The sequence below is a fragment of the Rutilus rutilus genome, assembly GCF_951802725.1.
Source record: "Rutilus rutilus genome assembly, chromosome: 6".
NCBI classification, from domain to species: domain Eukaryota; kingdom Metazoa; phylum Chordata; class Actinopteri; order Cypriniformes; family Leuciscidae; genus Rutilus; species Rutilus rutilus.
In genome coordinates this window covers 42,951,335-42,977,946 of record NC_140214.1, presented here as the reverse complement: position 1 = coordinate 42,977,946, position 26,612 = coordinate 42,951,335, and the positions used below count along the sequence as shown (strand labels likewise).

Below are 26,612 nucleotides of genomic sequence, written 5' to 3'. Positions count from 1 at the left end.
ATTGTTATTACTGGTAAAGTTACCGGGTAGGCTACCGGACATTTGGACACAACATCTGTGCAACTGTCATTGTACTGTAGCCTATGTCAGCGTTGCATTATCTCATCTCATCTCATCTCACCAACAGTTTAATACAACTCACACATTCAAACGTAGTCAGAGAAGACGCATCTTTCTCTCCGATCACATACGTTCCGAAACACTCAAACTGCGCTGCTTTCACAGATGCTTTCTTTACTCCAGTAATGTGCCGCCACATTTTTAGCTAAAATCCAACGAAACATACAACTTCGTTTGAATGTCAAAGAACAGTTGCAAAAAAAAAACACAACAACAACAACAAAAAAACCTTCGCCCCTTTAGTTACTGTTGCTATGTCCGACAAGCTACACCGTGCTCACGCCAAACCATGATCTCACGCAATGAAAAACACATCGCGCAGCAGAGAGGACACTGACAACACGCTGACAGACAAGACAGTGGTTACTTTTGATATTAAACAAAGTCTCAACGTTAAAATTTGGTCATTTTTAAAGAAATTTAGACAATACCGTTTTGTGGCTCTGTAATGTATCTTGACAGATCGCTGTGGTGCCTCAAGTTAAAGCTGCTCGTGAACCGATCATCTCTTCCTTCTAGTTAATTTATAGCATCAAATAAACATGAATGAACATAAGAAGGAATGTAGTGTTAAATGCCAGTAGGCTTACTCAGTAGACTCCGTTTTTTCAAGTTCAAATCCTCCAACGTTGAACTCTCCTGACTGCTTTGTCGGACAAAAAAAAAAAAAGGCGATTGGCCAGATCGCCTGTCAATCAAACTCCCCGCGAAGGGGAGGTAGATTGACAGTGTTACCCGCCAATTGCAGAATTCACCCGCATTTGGCGTGTGGTCGGGTGTTAATTTCAGGCCCGATTCATAAACGATTCTTTGGAACAGCAAATCATTTCCAACTTCATGCAGGCCTAATTGAGGCTACCTTTAAAATCACTGAACATCAGTAGGCCTAACCACAAGTCAACAAAACATGCTTTAACTTGTGCAATCGGCGCCAGAGCCACCGCCGACGACACCTGACGGCTGAAATCGGCACGGTGTGTCTGGGCTTTAAGAGCACATTTGAAGGAGATGCACATCATCTCAAACAAAATCAGCAGTGGTGGAAAGAGTACTGAAAAAACATACTCAAGTAAAAGTACCATTACATTCCAAAAAATGTAGTGTGAGTAGAGTAAAAAGTACTTGTCCAAAAAAACTACTTGAGTAAGAGTAAAAAAGTAGCTTATTTAAAAGTACTCATGAGTAGTGAGTAGCGAGTACTGAGCTGCGGATTCTACCCCCTTATAATAAACACTGTGCACTAAAATTAATAATAAAAAAATTATAAAAAAATGCACTTACTGTAATTCACATTATATTTTGTTATTTGTCAGAAAGATTGAAGAATATCTATCATCCATCTTTTTAAAATGCATCAAATCAGTAAACTCATCACCTTAAAATTAGGTGTAAGGCCACTGAGCCTGAGCATGCACATAAAATATAAATATTCATAACTGTGCAAAGAATTCAAAAACCTTTAGAAACTCATATGATAGTTCAGCATCACACACCATGAGATGAGTTAAATAGAGAGATTAAAAAATACCCAATTTCTCTCCAAAACGGTACCAGTTTTAGTGTTTTGATAAATGAGAATCACTAATATTATCAGATTAGCTCACCTAATGCACTGGAAAAGGCTAAGATAGTGAGCTAACACTGTAATTCCATGCTATTAAATATGTTACAATCTAAAAGTAAATGCACATTGTTCTAGAAGGGTGGCATCATCCCTTACATTTTACACAGCTACATTTACTCATATTGTAATGCTGATAATATAATTTCTAAGGAAAATTGTGCATTAAATAGGGAAGTTATATCCGGGAAACTTTTACAAAAGAAACACACACACACACACACACACGTCTCTTTGTAGTCTCGGCGAAGCTGTTTTATCAGCAGCATCCACACACAAAAAAAACTAAAGTTGAACATGAAAAATGTTTTTGCGCAAGTGCACTTGCCAAATGAAGACGGATTGTATAAAATGGATCAATACAATTTTTTAAAAAACTTTGTTTATTAACGAGCTGTAGTCACGCACTGACAGAAATGCAGTTTAAGTTAACGCCATGGTTCACAAGGTGCACTGATACTGAATCTGGCGGCGAGATGAGCGCGAGACGCGGCAGAGCACAGATCGTGACGCGCGTCTCTATATAATGAGATTGTGAAGTAAATGGGAGCGGGAATTCACCACATTATGAACTCGTCACGCAATTATAATTATTATTAAAAAATGTAATCATATTAAATCGTATATATTCCACCCCATACCCGCTACAATTGAGAATCACTTTAAACATGCAGACGCCTGTTGAGACAATTTGATGTATATTCCACACAACAAAACAATATACAATAAGATTCGTTAACAACGTAGGCTACCTCCTGGTGTTCTTCTAAAATGAATGCGAGCCACAAATCCGTGAGTAACGTTACAGTTTACAAACCCGTGGGAACGGATTGTGAAAGGGCCACGGTTTATGAATTTGTGGGTTCAGATTGCAAAAACTGAAGGCATGGTTTAAGTCTGAGAGCGCGGATTAGAAGCTCGTGGGTACGGTTTATTAATCCGTGGGCACGATTTGTTAAACTGAACAGTTTGAGAATTCATGAGTAGCTACTGTTTATAAACTGAGCGGACGGATTGCAAAACCATCGTCACGGATTGTTTTTTTTTTACTCACACAGGTGACTTCCCGGGCTCCGTATCCTCCCTTAATGCTGACTTCTGTTGACTTGGACAAGAGAACGACGCATTTTAAAGCTAATACTGGCATACATGAGTCATATCTTTTGATCATACATGAGTGTCGAGGCACTGTTGTCTCAGGTGTGGGTTTTAAGAGTTTGAAGATGGTTTAGGTGTATTTAAGACTCCTCAGAGTCTGTGGGTCTTTATCTGTGAGTAGGTATTTTGCATATTCTGTATTAATAATTATTTGTGTTTATTATATTTTAATATTTCATTGTTTGTGCAGCACTAGGTAAACATTGTTGCGCTATTATGTGCTTTATAAATAAACTGAAATTGAAATTGAAAATTGAAAGAACAATGGAAAATTCGTAAAGGTTTCATAGCTTCATGAAGCGTGTTTCGAAAGCTCCCGTCACTGCACCAAACATTTTACATTTTGTGAAATACAAACATTGAACTGAAAGCAGTTCTGATTCTGATGTCATCAAAAAACATTGTTCTGCCTCTACAGAAACGGAAATAATTATTGACCCATGATCAAACTGTCTTAATCAAATATTTAAAGCTTGATATCACGTTTTAATTGTGTGTTTTTAATTCGCCGTTTAATTGTATTACTTTAAATTGTTGTGGCTCTGTGTGACGCTGAGGGAAACATTTTTTTTTTGAAGTGATATTATAAATAAATGAGCAATACTCACGTCAGTGTGTTGAGTTGACAGTGTTTATCCTGCAGTAGAGCAGCGATCTGATTCACTCGTGTGTCTCCTAGTTCATGTCCTCTCAGATTCAGCTCTCTCTGGAGTAACGGGTTTTCACCCACAACTCTATTCACATACTGACAGGCTTCCTCTGCAGCAGGACTCACAAACCTGCAGAAGAGGCAATTCAGTTCTCAAATAAATGTCCAGCTTATTATATAACTAAAATAATATATTAGTTATGAATATTTAGTCTGCATATAGCTAATTTAGTTAATTATTAGATCCCGTCTCACCTCAGTGTCTTCAGTTGACAGTCTGGATCCTGCAGTAAATCATTGAGCTGCTTCACTCCTGATTGTCCAGGATCATTTCCTGTGAGATCCAGCTCTATCAGGTGTGAAGGGTTTGATCTCAGAGCTGAAGCCAGAGCTTTATAACCTTCTTCTGTCACACTGCAGTTAGAGAGTCTAGAACAGAGAGGAACACATTCAGCTGATTAATCAGTTAAACCTGAACAATATAAATCTGAATGATCGCTCTTCCAGTCGCCTCTACAATAAGGAAGCCCCTCTTTCTGGTGGTCTACGGCACATTCAGTGGTGTTTCACTGGCGTATTGCATGGATAAGTGCAGCGATTCCCCCCCGGGCGCTTCAGCATAAAGAGCAGTTTCCCTAAAAGAGCAAAACTGATGTTGAGCGTCTTTTTAAAGATCCCTTTCCGTCCGTGTGTTTCTGGATGCAGTTGTTCCCTGTCCTCATCTGATGGCCACGATCTCACATGTCTGGGCCAAGAGTGTGCTGAGATAGTGTTTGTGGATGGTTCATGTCCTCACTGTGAGAACAGGACCATGTTGACACTGCGGTCGTGACTGTCCTTCCTCGTGAAGGCTAGAGTCTCTCTGCTGTTACCCAGCACTGCCTCTGCACAAAGCAGAGCCGCCAATACGGTTAACACTCTAGGAGACCTGAGGCTCACAGTGGGAGTGTTTCCCCGCGGTCCTCCCGCTCCACTGGTCTGTCGAGTGCCGTCGAGCTGCCGGGTGATGGTGAGGGGTGTTTGCTCTTCAAATCAACAATGGAGTTTAAAAAATACGACAGATGGACTGATGATGAGGTTCAGGCTTTATTAAACTTATATGAGGAGGACGAGATCCAGCGGGAACTGGAAAGTCACACACAGTCCTACGTCACCGGACTAATTTGCGTAATCTTCACGGTACTTTAGACAGCGACGGAAACACAGACAGCAACAGGTCTGGGGGAAAAGATCCTGGGACAGATTGTTCTGGGTAATTTCGGTGGAAACGCGGCTTTAGATGATCATCTTATTGAAGAGGTACAGCAGCATTTAGTTTCCAATAGTCTGTTCTGAAACCCAGTCACACTAGTTCTGTGTGCTGGAAGACACTGTTTCTTCTCTTTCATTTTAACTATTTATTTAATGTCTCTCTTCTTTATTCTCTGTTGAAAAGGCAGATTTCTGCATGTACACAATCAGTACATTGTATCAAATGCTGGAAATTAAACAATTACTAACTAGATGAAAAACACATAAAAATGTGAGCAATAGGGAAACCCAGAAGTGCACTGCTATAAACACTGAAACATAAGCCCTGCTGTCTTCAAATAAATAAACTTCAGTCACACTGTAATTGCTGTACAGTATAATGATACTAACTGTAGTTTCTCCAGCTTGAATTGTGGGTTCATCAGTAGATCACTGAGGTTTTTCACTCCAGAGTCTCCTAGTGTATTCACGCTCAGGTCCAGCTCTCTCAGGTGTGACGGGTTTGATCTCAGAGCTGAAGTCACATCAGAACAACCTTCATCTGTCATATCACAGCAGCTTAACCTACATTAGCAGAGAGAGAAGAAAATAAGACAGAAGAAAAGAAAACTCTTTATTCTGTAAAGTCACATCATCTTCATAAGCAAATAAAACAGAGGAAGAGAGATCTTCATCTTTACTTCACCAGATCACAAAATACTAAGTTTGCACAAATACAATGTTAAAGTGTTTTAGTTTAAACTGTTGAAGTGATTTCAAGCATTTTGATTCTTGTATGTGAATGTGACTGACCTCAATCTCTCCAGTTTACAGTGTGAATCCTTCAGTACGGCACATAAGTGCTTCACTCCTGTGTTTCCTAGTTTATTCCCGCTCAGGTCCAGCTCTCTCAGGTGTGACGGGTTTGATTTCAGAGCTGAAGTCAGGATGAGACTCTGTTTCTCTGTAATTCTGCATCTATTCAGACTGAAGACATAAAGAGAAAATGACTTACTGGGTCAAATGTGTTTATGACGGTTGGTTTCAGACACATTGTCTTCTTGCTAAAACGTTGTTAAAACACAAACGACACCTATTTACAATCACAGTAACCTGTGCTGCAACCCAATTCTCATCAAAACAAGCTTTTGTAATAATCATAGACAGTATAAAAACGCATATAATATAGGCTAAATGGATCTAGATGAGCAGGCGGCTGAGAGACAAGTTCAAAGGGACCGTCTGCAAAGTGCAGTATAACCCAAAAACGACTACAGCATCAACTCATAGTCAAAAATACACAATTAACTTCAATGTTACAAACTGTAGTGCCACCCAATTCAGTTTACACATCAATGGTGACCCACTGGTCATACTACACTGCTTTTGCACATTTTATATTATGAAATATATTCAATAAAAATGTAGTTCACACATCACTGCTCTAATGTTGGTTATGGGCCTACAACACTTAGTTTGGGAAGTAATTGCACATAAAAAAAATAAGTAGGCCTATTCTTTACACAAATTATATTGGTACTGTACGCAGCTTTTGCATTATTTACTTGCTGAATTTGATGGCATTACACTGTATAACAGTGTGAAGTTATTTAATATTTTTTCTAAAAAGGGTGAAGTTATTGATTTTTTTTCATAATAAATAATCATAAAAATTATGCATTTTTTTTATCAAACTAAGTAATGTAGTATAACCAGCAGCAGGAGAGCAGTGATGTGTGAACTGAATTTGGTGACAGTACAGTGCGTCACAGTGAAGCTATTGAATATGTTTAATAATAGCCTATAAAATGTGCAGAAGCATTTTGGGATTTGCACTTTGCAGACGGTCCCTTATTTGGACTCTCATTCGTTTGGTTAGAGACAAATTAATATTATAAAGCTTGTTTTGATGAGAATTGGGTTGTAGCTCGTTGTCTAGGTTACTGTGATTGTAAATAGGTGTGGTTTGTGTTTTAACAACGTTTAGCTCAAGAATAGGGAAGTTCGAATAGCCTATGTGAATATTGCCAGCTTCACTGAACTCCTTGAGTGAAGCACTGACCGCATTTCTTTATATTTGAGTCCAAGTTCAAACACTATGAAACGCTCCATTAACGTACGGAGCTCTGAAACACTGCCAGCGGGACATTAAACAGGAAGTGTCTGTCCGAGCTCAAAACAGGTTTGTGGGTTTTACCTGATCTCTGATCAGTTTTATACATTTGTAGACGCTTTAATTAGACATTAGTATAATTAAAAGGAATAATAGTAGTCAGGGGCGGCACTAGGGCTGGGCTAAGGGGGCTTAAGCCCCGAATGTTTATAGTAAAGCCCCTAATATTTTGTTACCTTGTCTTTCTCATAGAGCAAAACAATTAATCAGAAAAACAAATGTGAATAAGACTACAGCTGCCGCGATTACCTAATCATGAAAAGTGCATTTTACAGTTCTATATATATTTTTCCCTCTGCATTAAAGGTACTCACGACGTGCTTTTGCAGCGTTGAGCATTGTAGCCAATCACAGACATGTCGGTTGAACGCATTGGCCAATCAGAGACGTGCAAATGAGTCGCTGTGCTAAAGATGTGTTTTGCGCGAGCTCACCGAGTTCTACACTTTCACAAACCTGTCATTATTATTGGCAATAAACTTAAGATGCAAATAAAAGATTCACTGCAAAATATTTGATATTCTTGATGCTGCTCTGATGTACTCCATTAGGCCTATGTGTAACCCAGACGTTTTTCCTTATTCTTCTTATTCGCGGTTCCATCCTGTGTTCACGTTGTCGCGAGACTTCGTGAAGCATCGCGAGACTTGACAGAGTGTTGCGTCACTTTTCCTTTAAATACGGCCGCGCGCTGTTGTTTGGTATGTGTGTGCGCGAGCCGGTGTGTTACGGCCCATTCACACCGGACGCCGAAGCGACGCCGAAGCGGCGCGGAACGGAGGCCGCTTCCTTTCGGCGCCCATGTTAACCTATGGTGTCGTTCACACCAGACGCGGTGCGCCGCGGCGCGTCGCGGACGGCCCGCGCCGTGAAGCGCCAGTTTCGGCGTCTGGTCTATTTTTTTCGCGAGCCGCGAGTGATCCGCGTCCATTCCGGCAGGAAGTCACACCAAGAAACACGAGACATCCGGTCAATTGTCAAAATATAAGCAATTTTCAAATTAAAATACCGCGAGTATTAACAAAAAGTATTAATACAAGAAGTGTACAAACTTCTTGGTTACAGAAACATGATGTATTCATTTTATGAGGTTACTTACTTACCCATGATGTAAAAAAATAGCTCTGAATAAACAACAACTGAGCAGAAGCTTGTAGACCGCCGCGGAGAATACGCGTCTAGTGTGAACAGGCAGGCGCCGGACCGCGCGTGATTTTCCGTTCCGCGTCGCTTCGGCGTCCTGTGTGAACCAGGGGTTAAGCTGCTGCAGGTAGGCGTTTAGCCGTTCAAACATTTTATTAATTAAACTGCTGGTTTAACTATTATGTATGTCAACCTTTTAGATTGCATCTACCTTTTCAAATGACTGCTGTTGAGTGACTTAATGATACAGGAACTGGTGAGTTTGTCACTGTTTGTTATACGGTGCTGAAAGTGTGTTGTATGTGTATATGGTTTTGTTAGCCGGTGCTGGCGCTGGCTGTGCTTTGATCATACTGAGTCTGACTATATATATACATTTTGTGCCTATTTAAATGAGCAATACATTAATCCTAATATTGTTGAATATTGAATTATGAAGTCAACTACTCTTTGATTCTGAAATGTATTTTGAAGCTATTTATTGATATTTGTCTATTTATAAGAGTACTCTTGCTGATTGTTAAATTATTTATATTGCTATATGCAGTATTTATATTGAATCATGTACATGATGAAACAAACGAACTGAGATTGATTATGATAATATGATGACTTTATTATATTATGATTATGGTGATATAGTTGTGATGCTTGATGTGTGATGTATTAATTGATCCTGTTTTGTACAAGCCAGGTTCTGTGCATTGATGGCGAGCCACTAGGCCCAAACCTGATGCTTCGGAGTGCATGCATCTACCGGTGTGGTACGAGGCACTGCAGCTGCTAATTGGCACTTGCGCGCACACACACACACACACACACACACACACACACACACACACACACACACACACACACACACACACACACACACACACACACACACACACACACACACACACACACACACACACTCTGAGACATTTACACACACACTCTGAGACATTTACACACACTCTGAGACATTTACACACACCTTGGACATTTTACACATCCACACATTGGTACTGATCTTATGAACTGTCCATCATGGACTCCTTGGACTCTGCCTGTCTCGAGGGCTGTGTGTTGTGAACCACTGTGGCTTCAAGCACCTTTTTATGATAGAGAGAATTCTGAGATTGTTGCATGCTCATTAATAACTTTGAACTGAATACTTCTTATGTGCATGTGTAAATATTGTAAATACTTGTTGTCCTATATGTAATACAACTCATAATTGCACTGCAACCTTGACTCTGTGTATCATTGAACTTCACCTTTTCCTCTCTGAGCCAAACTAAGATCTTCTGATACTGGTCTACTATTTTATCTATAATTGCAGCAAATTATATATGCTACATATGCACCGCTCTGTTTGTTGTTAGGAAGACTAAAAGTTCATCATTTTATCATTGTAAAATTGTATCAATGATCATTGTCAAAATGATGAAAGAAGTGAACGAATGCCTGGTAAAATGTAAGTAGATAAACATTTAACATTTTTATTTATTTATTACATTTTGCCTTTTTGAATTGAAAATATGCTATAATGTCCTTTATTCATTTAGAGACAATGCATGCATAATTAAAAATAAAATATTATTTGCAAATAGTTAAAATTATTTCACTAATACAATAAGCCTTTCCTTCTTTTTCTTTATTCCCTGAAATCGCTTTTATAATTAATGAATTCCTTTAAATAAAAATAAACAATTTTAGTTTGGGCTAAAGCCCAGAATATCCACTGACCTTAGTAGTAGTAGTAGTAGGTGGTAGTAGTAGTAGTAGTTAGTAGTAGTAGTAGTTAGTAGTAGTTAGTAGTAGTTAATAGTCTCTTATTGGCCTGTTTAGCTGAGCCATCCATTAAATACACTGACACTGCCTCACGGTGCAGCACTAAAGCAGATGAACTACCTTTTACAAAACTTGTTTGATTGTCTTCTGCTTAAGGAAATACTTTTATTCCTTAATCTGATCATGTTAGTTTATACAATTATTCTTTCTTCATGTTAGTTAACAGGGGATTTACTAATGTTTACAGAAAACTTTTGTATTTAAAAATGTATTAGTAAATTACGGAGCCCCTAAAGGGACATGGTGGTGGAAACATTTTTAGGTTGGGAGAAATTATTTTTTTCAAATCTTTTGCGTTCCCACGCAAAACACTTGTTCAATCTCAGTGAATCTGCATGATTTATGAGTTCACAGAGATCATCGCCCCCCCATTCTGCCGAAGGCATTCAGATTATGTGTGCTACCCAAATAATGACTAAAAGGCTGTTTACACCTGGCCACTTCATGCGTTTTCTCAGATGGGATAGCTATCCGATCGTGAAAAGACCTGGGGCCTCATTTATAACTGTTGCGTACGCACAAAACAGGCCCTGAGAGAGGCGTACGCCACTTCCGACGCATAAGTTGTGATTTATAAAAACAAACTTGACGGGAAAATTTGCGCACCTGCACGCAAACTCTGACCCATGCGTACGAACGTTTTGGAGATGGAGCAGTTTGGCGACACCGATGGTGAGCTGGAGTTAAATGTCTTTTTGGTCACTTTTAGACAGATTTTTTAAAGACATATACAGAAAGATAATACAAAATATAATTTCACTCACCAAGCTTATCACTTGAAGCAAATATCCATCCCTTCTTAAATGTCCGCGCCAGCGAGCGCGTTGGGCCGTTTAGTGAAACTGACGCAAATAACAGTTTAAATAAATAAAATAATGATTTAAACTATGTTTTACTTCTGATATAAACATTTAGATTAAATATGCCATTCAAATTAATGGAGTTAAACACTTAAACATGAAATCATTACTGAGAAGTTACAACATTTTTTTATAGCCTATTCAGTCAATAGAAATATTTGTTGTGGATGCGATGTTTTTGAACACTTTTCCTGTGGCATGCTGTGTTTTAATGTTTTAACCACAGAGATAACTGCTTATCATGATAATACCAGATTGTCTGAGAAAATAGTTTCGTGCAAATAATGCCCAAGGCCTATCTGTTTCCATTAAAAATGTAAATCAATTAAAAATATAATTCAGGCAGTGGAAAAGATTGAGAAAAACTTTCTCTGAAATGTATTTGACACTATTTGATTTATGTATTCAAAAACAAGGCAAGGATAGGCAACTACATGATTTTTATTAATGTAATGTGTCTTGTACCGTTAAACGTTATTGCGTGGATGAATAATCATATGCAAATGATATGCAGATGAGGATATGCATAGTAAAACTAGGCGTTGTAAGCTCCATATATGGTTATTTCGGGGTGGAGACGCATGTGCGCACAATCTGCCGCTGACTGGGATTTATAAAGTGAATTCTGCGCAGGTTCTGGCGTACGAACGGTTTTATAAGTCAGAATATTTTTTTGCGTACGCCATTTTTGGCTTTCGGGCGCACAGTTTTATAAATGAGACCCCAGGTGTAAATGCCCTCCGAAACGCATTCAAGACGGATTTGAATCCGATCGCTCAAACCACTTCAGGAGGAGGTCTGAGACGCATTCCAGACGAAACTGGACACGTGTAAATGCATCTGGTTGTTGAAACCACATATGTAAATTGTACTCCTCCCAAAAATGCTAAAAAAATAAACGTGTGAGAGCGTGTTATGGGCTATATGTAATGTTATAGCCAGATATGATGACGCTACTGCAACACGCATCACCGCAGATGAGCAACTGAGCATCTGTTCATCAAGCTAACGTGCAAACTATCGCAAATCACAGTGAAAGTAAGTCACAGACGCTAAACACACAATCATCATCATTAAAAGTAAAGATATGAAATGATCTTACCAGGGCTGTTGCTGCTCTCTCTTATTGCGGTCTTTGATTGTGAAATTTTAGCTGATGATCAATAAAATGCAGCTCAATCTGTTGCTTTCGGTGACGTGCACTCCATTAAATCTGCATATAGCGCGGGAATTGAAGATCGGATTTAAATCCGTTTCGCAAAAACACATTTATGTGACCAGGTGTAAATGGAATCGTTGATAAATCAGATAGCTATCCGATCTGACAATCTGAGAAATACATTTTCCCTGAAGCAAACCCGGCGGTTTCATATCTGCATCCATGTTAGCACGTCACGTTACGTTTGATGTGGTAATTTCACAGTAGGCATACACACAGGTTCGAAGCCCCCTACAGTGCAATTCGGCTAGGTATACATCCGTGCTAAAATATCAAGGTGAAAGTCATCATAGCTTGCGTAGTATAGACCCAGCTCCCAACCCAACTTTGAGAATAGATTAACGGCGATATTTTTTTTATTGCCCGATAAGAGTCTCACGTTAACGCAGCACGTTAACGCCAATAACGGCCCACCACTAATTATAAATAAACTTACCTTCACTGGATCTTATTACAGGCAGATACTGATCACAGATTTTTTAAATGCACTTATTACAATTTTTACAAATTACAGTATATGCTGCACCAAAATTAGATATTTGTGAAATACAAATATTAAATTGAAAGCAGTTATGAACAAACATTGTTCTGCCTCTACAGTAACTGAAATAATTATTGACCCATGATCAAACTGTCTGTCTGAAAATATTATCATCAGCTAACATTACAACTAAACATAAAGTAATATAATAAATAAATGAGCAATACTCACGTCAGTGTGTTGAGTTGACAGTGTTTATCCTGCAGTAGAGCAGCGATCTGATTCACTCGTGTGTCTCCTAGTTCATGTTCACTCAGATTCAGCTCTCTCTGGAGTAACGGGTTTATACCCACAACTCTATTCACATACTGACAGGCTTCCTCTGCAGCAGGACTCACAAACCTGCAGAAGAGGCAATTCCGTTCTCAAATAAATGTCTGTTGCATTACAAAAATGACTGATATGATAAAAAACTTCATTACTGTTTTAAAGACAAGCTCTAGTTAGTTATTTAGATGTCAAATTTTTCTTTAAACATTTAAATACACAAATAAACATAAACTTAAAAGAAACTAGAGCGACACTCAGTCCTAAAGCAAACTCATAAGAACAGAAACGTCTCACAGAGCAGAAGGGCAATAGCTCACTAGATCATGATTATCAGTATGAATACAGAGTGTGAAATTAAGATCTTTCTGTCTTTAAAGCAGGAGGAGTGAGAAACGTCAGCACAGAGAAAACTGGCTTGTGAAACTGCATGTTTGTGAACATCTGGAGACTCATAGACCAGCTGTAGAGAGATGCAGTGAATCTGGGCTTGATGGAAAACTATTGTGTTCAGAAAACTATTTCATTAAATGAAGTTTAAAACGTAGATTCGGGAGGAGCCTAAACATTCAGTCCTGTCGATCATCATTACGAGCATACTATATGAGCAGCAGACACCACGTCATTTCATTGACAAATTCTTCCGATTGACAAATACTTGACCCCGCCCTGCCCTTTGAACCCTGTCCCAACCAACCCGACAGTGGCGGAGGCAGAAAGTGATGATGGGTGGGCCTCTAAAAGTGTGGGTGGGCCAGAATAATTCACATCATCCAATGTTTTTCAACTGGCTTAATATGGGACTGTCCCTCAGTGGCGCCAATTCACTAAAAGTCAAGGTATGGCAAGTTCAAGTGACTTTATTTAATCTAACAACAATACGTGACAATATCAATTCAAGAAAGTCAAAAACGACAGATAAGAACAAGACAAAACTGCAGTTACAACATTAACCAACAGCACCAACCCATTTAACACCTAAAAAATATATTTAAAACAATAATCACATATTTGGAAATTGGAAATAACCTGGTAACAGCCAGCTTTATGAATGAATAAAAATTCCCTTACAATTCTACAAAAAAAAGGTGAAATAGAGATCTCATAAATGAGTGAATTTGGTTGGTTTAAAACTCACTATAGGCCTACGTCGCTTAGCAAACACGATGTATTTGATCTGTTTAAAGTTTATTTACCCCTTCACTATTTTTCTGTGACTGTCTTTGGGACAGTTTACACAAACATGGAAATTCAGTAATTATTTACTCACCTTGATGTTGTTTTAAAGCCTTATTACCTTATTTTTTATGGAACACAAAAATACATTTTAAAAAAATCCCTGCTGTGTTTTCATGCAGTAAAAAAAAAAAAAAGAGGATTCAGATGTCATAAAATAATCCCATGCAAATCGTGCTATATTTGTTCTGAATGTATACTGGGTTTGACGAGAAACAAACCGATAATGTTATTTATTATTAAGTGAAAATCTTGGCCTCGCCGTTGCTACATACACACGAGCGCACAGCAGTTCATGCCACTGCGCCCAGGAGAAATCAGCCTATGTTTTATTTTTTTAGGATTTCAGCTTTAATACATTTTAATTACACAAGTCTCCAGTATAAACCTCAGAAGAGTATGTGTATTTATCTCTGTTGTGCTCAGGTCGTCAGACACTCAGAATGACAGTTTTTGCGTGAACGTTAGAACAAATAATAGGCCTATATACCCAAGTCAATGTATTATTATTTTCTTTTTGTATTAGTATTTAAAGATATTTAATTTACAACTAATTTAATCATTTATATCTTGATGCAGTTTATTTATAATTTTTTTTTTTAGCACTTGTGTATGGCAAGGTGGTTTCCAGTATGAGCACTGCCAGGTTCTGCAACAGAGAGGACCCAGAAATGAAGAATTCAAATCAACAATGCATTTATTGAAAATCAACTTTTAAACAGTCGGGCAGCCGAGTCCCGAGCCACCAACAGGGCTGAGGCTAAAGGGGGATCCGTTAACCAGGCAGAAGTGTTTGCAATGTTGCTTTATTTGTGTAATTCCACTGGGTGTCACTAGTGTAGTAGCAGAAACCACATACTTCACCTTTAATCACTCAGCTTAAAGGGACTATGTGTAGGAATTTCTCCCATCTAGTGGTGAAACTGTATTTTGCATTCAAACGAATAATGCTCTCCAGCGCCTCACTTTTTCAAATGCGCGTTGCATCTACGGTAGCCGTTATGTACCAAAAAGCTATGACAGGATGTCTTATAATAGCACTTCGAGTTTTTCTTCGGGTGAACAGGTTTGTTATTTAAAACAAACTGAAACTTGAAACAACGAAAAAAAAAAAGGTTACCGTATGAATTACTGACTGTGAAAAACATTAACTATGGTAATTAGTAGTAATGCCTTCTTTACTCCTTATATTTTTTGAAGTACGTGCATTGTTAGATATCATCATCATCATCATCATCAGAGCCTTCTCTAACGTTACTTTACTCAATAGCTGCTATTCATCAAAGAGCCTGTTTAACTTTTAACTATAAATGTTCTACTGTCTATATAATAAAGTACACAACCAAGCAATGAAAAAAAAGCTTGTAATTAAGACCGTAACATTGACTTACCTGTCGAGAAGAAAGCAGGCAACTTCAGCATCTCTTTTGAAAGCTTTCTCCTGCATTAGCTATCCCGACATTAACCCTTGTTTTTGTAATCTCTGGTCACGTTTCCTTTTACGGTCTATTTTGGACTATTTTCGATGACGAGGACTCCTTATCCTGTGACTCAGCATATGTATGAATGAACGGTGTATAAATAACCGTACAGTGCAGCCTTTTAAACTTGCCGGGGCAGTGACAAGCGCCTCTCACTGCTCTGCTCCTCCGCTTCTGCTGACTTCAGTCACGTGACGCTGGCTCTGAACGAAAACGCGTTGTGGAAACGCGTTGGCCTAGTACTTTTTGTCCCTCTCTGCTATTATAGTTTTTCAAGATGGCGGAACTACATGCAGGGCCGTAGCTAGAGGATTCGGGGCCCCCTGAAAAAATATTGATGTGGGCCCCCACCACCCTCCACCAATATACTGTACAATAGATGAGCATGGAGGCCCACATATAACAGAAGAAGGTGATGTTGTTGTAAAACCTTTATTTTAAAAGTTAAATTTATATAAAAATTACAACTAATAAAAATAAATTGTTAAATAATAATAAAATCAATTTTAAAAAAGTAACAACAAAATAATGTTTTTTTTCCCCCATCAGGGAAACGTCTGTTATAATTCATAAATCAAAAAGTAAACATTTATAAATTGACAAGAATGCAGTCAAATTTAAAAAATAAAGTAATTTATTGTCTTATTTTTTAATAAAGAAATATTATTAAATAAAGCTAAAATTTATTCATTCAAGTGTAGTGTGTATTCGTGTTTTATTGATGTAATAAATACATCATCAGCCAGCAGGTTAGGTGCATAATGCAATGCGTCGTGACTCGTGTCAATTTTTTAACTCTATTTACAATAGTGTGAAAGACAGGGATTTTGAACACGTAATCATTCGGTCGACTATGGTGCGCATCGATAATGAAGAGTGACAAGAGCCTACCCGGCAGGCTGTAGATGGTAGTTTTGTTATTCACAGCGAAATAACAATACAACCTGTCTTTAAGAACGTCTTAATCAACTGGGATACAACAACTCTCCTGGCCTCCCTCTCATTCTGTTCATGGCGTTTCTGGTGCCCTAATTTATGGTTTCTTTTCTGCGACATTTTGTCAGTCAGTCTCCTGCTCTTGCACCAAGTTCATTGTTAACTTCAGGCACTGCCGCCTCAACTGTGATTGGTTCTGTTCACGAGCTGGGGTGGGACTTACAATTGTATTGGGTCCATCTGATGTTTGTCACTGACTGAATAATTAATAAATACTTTAGATTAGGGCTGGGCGATATGGACCAAAAGACATATCCCGATATATTTAGGCTGAATATCGATATACGATATATATCCCGATATTTTTTCCGCAAAGTGAGAGCAAATGTTCAGTCAAAGTCAAAGCCAAATATGACATGTTAGAAGTAGTTTTATTGAAACCAGCTATTTCAGTGAACAGTTGCAAAATCAAATGAATAAATAATAAACAGGTTTCTTCACCTTAGGGCTGCACGATTATGACAAAAATCATAATTTGCCGATTATTCCCTTTGAATTGTTTGTATTTGCGATTTATTAATTATGATTATCAAAGTTTACATTGAATATATATAAACAAATTTTGTGTAAACATGTTATAATTTGCCTATATACACACATATACTTTTCCCCTTTACTTAACATGAATTGTAAGAATATGACTAATAGTAAAGACTAGTAGCCTACTAATAAATAAACATTAGGCCTATGCTAAAGCTATTAAATAGCAGTCCCAAACTAGTTTTTGTTAATACAATGTTGGTATGAGCCACTACAGTCATTTAAAAATATAAAAAATAACACAAAGAAAAATGGTGTCATTTTGGGGTTAATATGGAAACGACAGTTGCCATGGTGAATACACAATATTAACAATAACTGTTGATGAAACATGGAAACTGCTCCTGGTGAATAGAATGAAAATCATACCTACATTACTTTTATTTCGTGTAATTTACAACGTAACGGCGTTGCATGCTCGTAGTTTATTTTGCACTTGATCAGTGAGGCGATACACAGCGCGCGCGCGCCGCCGCATTTGCGCGTGCAATTGAGTGTGCGCTTCGAGCACAGGATAACGGCTGACAGGACAATAAAGTCTGTTTTTCTGAGGTGAAAGACTTTATTTCAGCGTACACTTATGTCACTGCCTGGTAGTTCCTATTGTGCTGGGGTTTCTGAAGTAGTCATGATTAGCCTCTCGTAACATACAGATGGTACTCAACCAGAATAATACTTTTACGTAAAATTGCGGGTGTGTATTTGCTGCCTTTGATCGCTAAGAGGCGCTACAATCGCAGACTTTGAAAAGTGTCAGTTTATTCTCTCTATTGCGTAATCTGCCGCCGCGCCGCGGCTCATTGAGAGTGATTGAAATGTGATACTAGCAGATCAATTCAAGTGAAACATGTAGTTAAACGAATTCATATAATCACAAGACTGAAATTAAATGTAATACATTTAATAAATAATTAAAACATTTCAACACTAAACATTGCAATAGAAAAATATTAGGCTACATCAATGAGGCTTTCCAAGAGCATAAGATGTGATGTTAACAGCGGTCCGATGATAGATCGAATCTCACTAGCCTTGGCTGACAGCGTTAAATGTTTTACTTGATGCTTAGATAGGTAACTGTTTATTGAAGTCAAGCGTTTTGTTTAATTATCAATGGCACATTACAACATAAATTTGCTACATTCCAGTAGAGCTGCTGCCGAGACGAGAAAACTGATGAAGGAAGATTATCAGCCGATCGCGTCAGAAAATGAAAATGATGAAGCTATCTTTAATCTGCTAAATTATTGTTTTGTGAATCATTCACGAAATTGAGATGACTGACATTGATACCCGCCATAGCAAAGGAAGAAATTTTTAAAAACAGATCCTGGACATTTCAAGGTTTAAATAAAGTGTCGGGGGTAGTTTATTTATTTAAAACAGGGTTGCATCCAGTTAGAGTTTATTTTCTAAGTAAGAAACAGAATCTTATTCTTGCGACATTTTAAATTTGTATTGCCAAAGAAATTGCAGCTAAATAAACAATTAAAACTGTAGGCTAGTCTACAAAACGAAAATAGTTCAAACTCAAAGCAACATAAATTAAGATCATGCGTTTTTCTTTGCTTCTCTCTCGCGCTGGATCTCTTTTATTTTAGTTTATTTAGTCTCCCTGCACTGCGCGTGCCGGGTCTCTCTCGAAATTAAACATTTCAGGGTAAAAACCCATCATACAGCTGATAATACTGTAGTATGTCGCTGTGTGTCATCCATACAAATCACGAAAAAAAAACTGTAACAAATTATTGAGCCTTGCTTCAAAGAAACAGAATGCCTGGTTGAATTCACCTTACAATAAAACGAGGTGGATCGCGAATAAAAGAGCTCTCTGCTGCTCACTTGCATTCGTTTAGTTGGCAAGAACGCGTTTCGTCAATACTTCATGTTTAGATAATGCCAGATTGTTGACAAACACACTGCTCAAACATGTTAAAATTCTACAAAACCAGTTGAAACAAATGGATTGAACACTTCAACTGAAAGTGTGTGTAAAACCCCTTTAAATACAATACATAAAACTACAATATTTATAATTTAAGGGCCTACATTTGGACACATCGAGAGATTTATCTTTAAAAGTATTTTGCCTTTGCCTGGTCATCAGGCTCACTCTCCATATGAAAGACAGAACATTTAACACCTCCTGAACCCCCCAACCCCCCACAGGCTATCTGAGTTTGAGACCGACTTAAAACAAAGAGAAGTCGAAATTCACATTTAATTCTAGACATTAGCATTAGGCTAGTAAGGTGTTGATAATGAAAGAATTTAATTATTTAGGCTACATGTAGGCTAGTAGGCTAATATTTCTGTCATAAAAGTTTATTACTAAACATTTAATTATTTCAATACTTGAAGAAATAAAACGCTACCTCGGTTTGGGCCAGCTTTTTCCAAGCAAACCTAAATACAAACGCATGTTCATTTGTTTAAACGCATGCTCATTTGTTGTCATGAATACAATGTTCAACTCAATGTTAAATTCCACGGGGATCTTTGGATCCTTACAACCAGGGTGCATGCGATTTGTGAATTATTATTATTTTTTCCGAACCACAGTGCTTCGTGCTGCTGCTAAACTAAATAACATTTATAGAATAATTATGACCTTAAATGAAACAATATCGCAACATTTCGATAAATAAATTATCTGATCTGTTTTTACAATTTAATTCAGGGCGATTTAGCCTAGACTACATTTAATTATAGCGAGATTTTCACCCTTGTCCGTTCATCATTGGGAAGCGCTCACATAGCTAGTTTGAGTAGATCCTATGCACCTCTCGGTTTCATACGGATTACCTAATCAGATAACATTTATTAAATATTTAGACATTTAAAGGCTTTAGACATAGCCGATTTCTTATCGTGACTGAGCAGAGGAAAGTGGCTTTCGGTTAATTTTTGTGACGCGCAGTTCCCGGAGACAGAGACGACAGATAAACTTTTGTCGTTAGCCTAATATGAATAAAAGTTTACAGTTTTGAACGATGTAGGCTACTCTACTCTGATCTGTATGACTAAAAAACTACGGAGTAGCCTATTAGGGCCTACGTTATTTTAGCTGTCTGTTATGAGAAAAATAAATTCAAATGAACGCGCCGCCGCGTCTGTCGAACACTAATTAAACATGCCAGAATAAAACCCGACTTTAGAACAATGGATAGCGCCACTCGGCGTGGTGTGCCAAAATACTTAATTATAAACTTCAATATTTCATTCAAAATAATCTCAAAACGCTTTGTGACATTTTGAAAGCAGTGCATGCATTAAGGCCACTGGAACCATGAATGTACTGTAACTCAAACTGGTTCTGATTTTATTGTTTGTCGTTTAAACGTGCCTATTGCATATCTTTATTTTATATATTTTATATGGTCTATTGGTGAAGTAATTTATAGCATTGATTACTGTGGAGGGAGGGGGGATTCAAATAATTCATCAGAAGCAGGGATGTGTAGACCAGAAGGAAATCCCCGTCCCCCTTGGCAAATCGCACCTTGCTTAAAACCATGTTTTTACAAACTCTTTATAGGCTAGGAACCAAAAAAAAAAAAAAAAAGGCTATCCTGTATAAAAAAATGTTTTGTTTGTTTGATTGTCTGCATTAATAATAGGCTATGACATGCATTAATAGGCTAATATAAAATGTACAATAGTCTATGTATGTTCGGGATTTGAACCGGTGTCATCCAAATGATCGATACGTATGAATTTACTCTGAGAAATGCCCGGTTTCTCCAGTCTTCTCCAGAGAAGCGCTCATCATTCGTCTCATTCCTCAATAGAATAGTAAACAAATAAACAGCTTCATTGCACCTAATTTATTTTTGTTCGTTATTTTTGTTATTATTATTATTTATTTATTTTTATCACGCTGCTCCCAACGGGCAATAGGCTTATGTCGCCCACCGACGTCTAGGCGTAGGCTACAATATGAAATAAAGGCTATATTGTTCTCGTCTCTATTTTTAAATTATGATTCTATTTTTCTGTCCTAAACAATGTTCTATAGTAGCCTATTTCATCTGTTAATTGACATTAACCTTACATTTCAAAATACGGCAATAGCTGCTGTTTTGCACAATGTCCCTCTGCGCCACCTGGCGGTCATTTCGCGAATGACTTTGAAATGCGACTGGATTATTTTTACCGCGGTAGTTTTGCCGCGGTGGCTGGCGCGGCAGTAATAGGCATTCTGGTTGAGTACCATCTGTAACATGCTCTAAACACGCACACAGAGTGGAAAAGTAGGAGCGGAGGCGCGGGAGCAGAGCGCAAATTTGAACTAACATTATATCGATATATGCGATATGGTCTAATTTCATATCGCATTTAAAAATATATCGATATATTTTTTATATCGATATATCGCCCAGCCCTACTTTAGATCGGACTAAACCATTTATAGGGAGGTAAGATAATATTTGGAAAAAAATATTTAACCAAATTGCATGTTTTTTGTGGTTTTCATTTAAATTTCAGGCATACAACTAATATAAATATTAGAATTATTCATACAACAGGGGCCTATACAGTATAACTGCTGGATTTTGCGGGGCCCCCTGGGCAGTGGGGGCCCCTATAATTGTCACCACCTTTCACCCCACTAGCGACGGCCCTGACTACATGGAAGCCTCCGTGGACCTACCCGTTCCATGTATATAAAGATAATAAATTCTTCGTTTACGAGGATTAGTCTGATCATTGGCATAGGTATTTGTACACCATTGAGGGCATATTTATGAATAAAAATATTGATTTTAGATAATAAAATACCTAAAAAGCTACACATAGTCCCTTTAAGCTTTAAGCGTATGGAGCTAGAATTGTATTTTTATTACATGCGAGAAAATAAATGATCTGAGAGAAAAAAAAAGTTTGAGAGGAAAAGTTATCACACTGATAGCAAAAAAGCATTTCATGAGAGAAAAAATAATATTTGAGAGAAAAAGTTTTCGTACCAATAGCAAAAAATAATAATATTTGAGACTAAAAAAAGTTTTGAGAGAAAGTATTTTTCTCATAAAACATAAAAAAATATAAATGAGAAATTTTTTAAATTATTTCTGAGAAAAAAAATCTCTCTCAAAATACTTTGAAAAAACTCTCAAATATATATATATATTTTGCTATCAGTGTAAAAACATTTTCTCTCAAGAACGCTTTTCTTTGCTCTCGATGCAATTTCTTGCTCTTGTGTCAGGATTTTGCTTTCACTGTGAAAATTGTGTCATGGGCGGGGCCACGTTCCTATTGGCCAGTTGGGTGAGCATCGTCTTGTCTGGGGAGTCGAACTGAATCATTACACCATTGTTCGGTTCACCGGCATAGATGCCGCCTCTGCCTTAGTTGAGCACGGACACTCCAATGTTTGGGTAAGATGATGACACACACAACTCAGTGGGTAGCTGGCTGAGCAAGTTCAGCATCGCTGAAGATTAAACATTAAAAAACAGCACTTCATATTGGCATCTGTTGAAATGATTTGTATTGTGTGTAAACATGATTCATATGTGAACATAATTTATGTGAAGAAAAATGAAACAAAAGCACGCACATCAATCTCAAAAGGGTGCTCGACTAAAAAACATCAGTCTGATGAAGAGCCTGCGTGCTCGAAACGTTACCGCTATGCGATAGTTGTCTTGATAATAAATATTTTTGATAATTTTGGAGCTTAGGTGTTGCCGACTTTATACTTTATTTTTAACATAATTTATGTGCAAATTATTTGTGAAGCTACATAGAAGCATTTTGTATTTCTTCTGTTTCTTATGTAGTTTTCACGGTGTTGAGAAGAAGAAATAAAATGACACCCGTTTGAAACTCTCTGCGTCTTGATGAATATACCCAAGGGGCCGCTACATTAGGATAGAGTTTTAATGCATGAAAAATCCTCAATTCGCAAAGTAGCGAATGTATCCGTCTCTCCTCTCCTCACGCTCACAGACGCCCTTCCAAGCAATTTCCCGATGATTTCGTAATGATTTCATGCCTAAGCGGTGCTTAAACTTATATTGACCTGGGTCGCTCGTTGTGTTCTGTCTTACAGGTTGTATTTCCACAGCACGAAGGTAATTAAGATCTACTTTTCAGGAATTAACTGTTCGTTTTTAAATCTCCTGGTCAACTGGTATTTGTTATGGGCAGTCAAACTATGGATTTCCATTTGAATGCACACAAGCTCATGCGAAAAGTTTCACATCTGAACACGAATTCGCACCACGTGACGTTTAACCAGTAGAAGATCGATACGTCATGGCGTGACCTCTAGGCTTGCAGTAAAGTCGAGCAGATTGTATATTTTCTGCATTTTGAGTGAATTACTGTTCGTTATATGTTGAATTGAAAGTGGCATCATAAGAAATTTTGCATGCTCAAAGTTTAAGTGTATAATGTTTACATTTGCCTATGTAAAAAAAAAAAAAAAATTCTTACAAAAAATTTAGATAAATAGTCTCAAATAATTCAGACAAATATTATTCTATTCTGCTAGTTAAGATCTTCCTGACTATATAAATAACACAAAACTATCTGTTGAGTATAATGCTTTCACAGATCACATTTTCAAGTAAAGTGTTCATTTTTCATGCCATGAATAGAGCATTCCTAATATGTCAGCAAATTTAAAAGCTGTTGTCAAGAATTGGTTATATTCCTTATATTCACTGTAAAAGATTCTAAGCCTTAAATGACACCCCCTTTCTGGCTTGTCAAACAGATGGCCATGTCTTTTAGATCCAGCAGCTCATGTGTTGTATGTTGTCATTATTAGTAGTATCTTTTAATAAGAATTATTATTTTTATTTTTTTACCGAAAAACTGAATGACCAACAATATCTTAAGCACCACCACCAGTCCTAAGTTCAGTTAAAATGACAAATATGCATTCATGCATGATCATCAAGTTTTAGTTCTAATTACAAAAGTAATATCATTAAATAATGCTTGATTATCATAATATAATTCCATGCCTAGTTTTTATATTTATTTGTTTTGTTTTATGTGGTATATATGTTTTGAGAGAAGGAAAGTGAATATTATGCGGAATATCATGCGGATTGAGTCAATGGACCATGAATCACCTTGTATCCGCCAACTTGTTTATAGCTACTAGAGATCAGTTTATGGGTAAAATCAATGACAATATTCACGGAGTGCACAACTGATGCTGGCGAGCGCAGTAAATGACATTCGCGAGAGGATAACAGATCTACACGCGAGGAAACGGGAACTCGCGAGCTCATTCAAACCCTGTGCGCGCGCATGACATCTCCTCTGCATGCAATACAAGCTCTCGCGCGCTTGATCTCCTCTCGCCTGCTGCTTTTGCTCGCTCGAACACTTTTATTTTTGGCAGTCGAGGGGCGGGACTTAATACCTCAAATGTCATTGGTTACTTCCCCTTTTCCGGAAGTCAGTTGTGATTGGACACCTGTCCGATGACCCGTAATTCACTTGACTTCAGACATGATATTTGTTTTATTTATTTATATTAATGTGTAATGTGATTTAATGCATTGGTAATAATTTCTTACCAGATACTTTATTAACAGAAACTCGTTCTAGTGATCAAATTGAAGCTTATAGCGCCACCCCTCTTCCTCCATTGGGTAAATCTGATCACAACTTGGTGCATTTGTCATGTAGGTATAAACCATTTGTCATGTAGGTATAAACCACTTGTCATGTAGGTATAAACCACTTGTCATGTAGGTATAAACCACTTGTCATGTAGGTATAAACCACTTGTCCAGCAACAGCCAGCTGTGATGAGAACAATAAGGAAATGGAGGATGGAGAGGAGTGAAGTTTTAAGAGACTGTTTTCTAATGTTCTATTTGATATGAATGGTCATGATATTAATAAGCTCACTTATTGTGTCACTGGATATATAAACTTCTGTGTGGACAGTGTTATACCAACAATAACTGTACGCTGCATCCCAAATAACAAACCGTGGGTCATCAGTCAACGTAAGACACTGCTTAATGAGAAAAAGCGTGCCTTTAGAGTGGGTGACAAGGAGGCTCAGAGAAACGTGCAGAGAGTTGAAGGTGAAAGTGAGGGAGGGTAAGGAGGTACAATACTGTGCAAAAGTCCCCCCCCCCCCCGATATGTCACTAGACATTAAGAAATCATGTTCATTTCAAATACTTATATCACTGACAACAGTAGTCCGGCCAGGATATTGTCATTTAAAAGTGAAGTTGCAGCCCTCAACTGATGTTGATGTTGTCATGTTGTGTTTTGGCCTGAAGCGCCACCCTCCACCTATCTACCAATCACGAAGTCAGTAGTGTTTCGGCATCTGGGTTGCCAGCTCTGCTCTAGTTACCACAGCTGCAGCTACAAACGTGTCAGACAAAAAATGTCTAACGTTACAAAACCTAAAAGACCTCGTTATGAATCCGAAATACGTCATGACAAAGTCCGAAATAAAACAAGGATTTGTATAGGAGATGCCTTTGAAAGATGGAGACGGCTGAAAACGGAGAAGAATTTGAAGACAGACGCAAACGTTGCTAATTTTCTCCTGGACAGGTAAGATTCATCTATGTTTGGCTAACTTGTACTTAATGTAAATGGACATTTCAAATATTCATGACAGTCGAACAAAGTTCGTGCAAAGTAACGTTTCTAACAATGTACTGTCACATACGAGCATACATCTTTACGATTATATTTGGCTAATCGCCATTAGTACATTTTTGCGATACATAATTACTTCGTAAAACATCTCTCATGAAGCATAAACATAATTAACAGAAAAAAAAATACTGTGTAGGACTCGTCACTTGCCATTGGAAGCTCCTTGTAGCAGGCCTACGTTCCTGCTGGATCCTGCAGCCTATCTGGCAACCTCGAGTCAGGGGGGAGGGGGAGGGGATACACCGCTCTACAGTAATTTGAAAGTGATTGCAGTACCAGTTTTGGCCACAATCTTACATACGGTTCCTTTAAATGTTGATGAAATGTAGGCTAACACTAGCCTGCAGCTAGCTAGCTTATTTCACTATGGACAACAGGTTAATATCACTCACAGACTAAAGGCTACCCACCTTTCTTGGTGAAAAACTGGGTTACAGATTGACACCCTTTCTTTTGTCTTTCCTCTCTCTCTTTTCTCTTTCCTTTTTTGAAAACCAGATTTTCTTTTACTATGCAACATTGTGGTCTCTGTGTTTCTGGCGCATCGCCTGACTGTCTGCAACTAAAGTTACTAAACACCGTCACTGATGAGTGCGGACGTAAGGCAGGACCAAACCATTTCATGCAGATACAGGGGGGTGGTCGCTCAATATGGATGTTTACTTTTTGGTCAATAGGGATATTTAACTTTTATTGGCAAAATAAGTAAAATCAAAGACATCATTAATTTTATTATTATTTGAAACATACTCAATGATTATGGTTTATATAGTGTATAATAGGGGTGTAAGAAAAAATCGATACACTTGAGTATCGCGATATTTTATTTTGCAATACTGTATCGATTTTCAAAAACGCAATATCAATTTAAAAATATGCTAATT

At 37.8% G+C, this 26,612-nt stretch overlaps 2 protein-coding genes across 2 annotated transcripts in view; one reads left to right on the top strand and one right to left on the bottom strand.

Moving 5' to 3' along the window:
- Window positions 1-4,340: 4,340 nt before the first annotated feature.
- Window positions 4,341-20,851, bottom strand: LOC311292420 (ribonuclease inhibitor-like; the record flags this gene model as incomplete). Its single annotated transcript, XM_084412088.1, has 5 exons — window positions 4,341-4,573; window positions 5,335-5,363; window positions 5,592-5,765; window positions 12,722-12,892; window positions 20,793-20,851. 5 exons carry the CDS (start codon window positions 20,849-20,851, stop codon window positions 4,341-4,343), a joined length of 666 nt encoding a protein of 221 aa, XP_084268214.1.
- The window catches only part of LOC311292417 (NACHT, LRR and PYD domains-containing protein 3-like), a gene marked incomplete at its 3' end in the record, with an annotated part of 350,213 nt that continues 334,187 nt past the window's right edge, over window positions 10,587-26,612 (top strand). Inside the window, exon 1 of the mRNA XM_084412085.1 lies at window positions 10,587-10,602. The remainder of the gene's footprint in view (window positions 10,603-26,612) is intronic.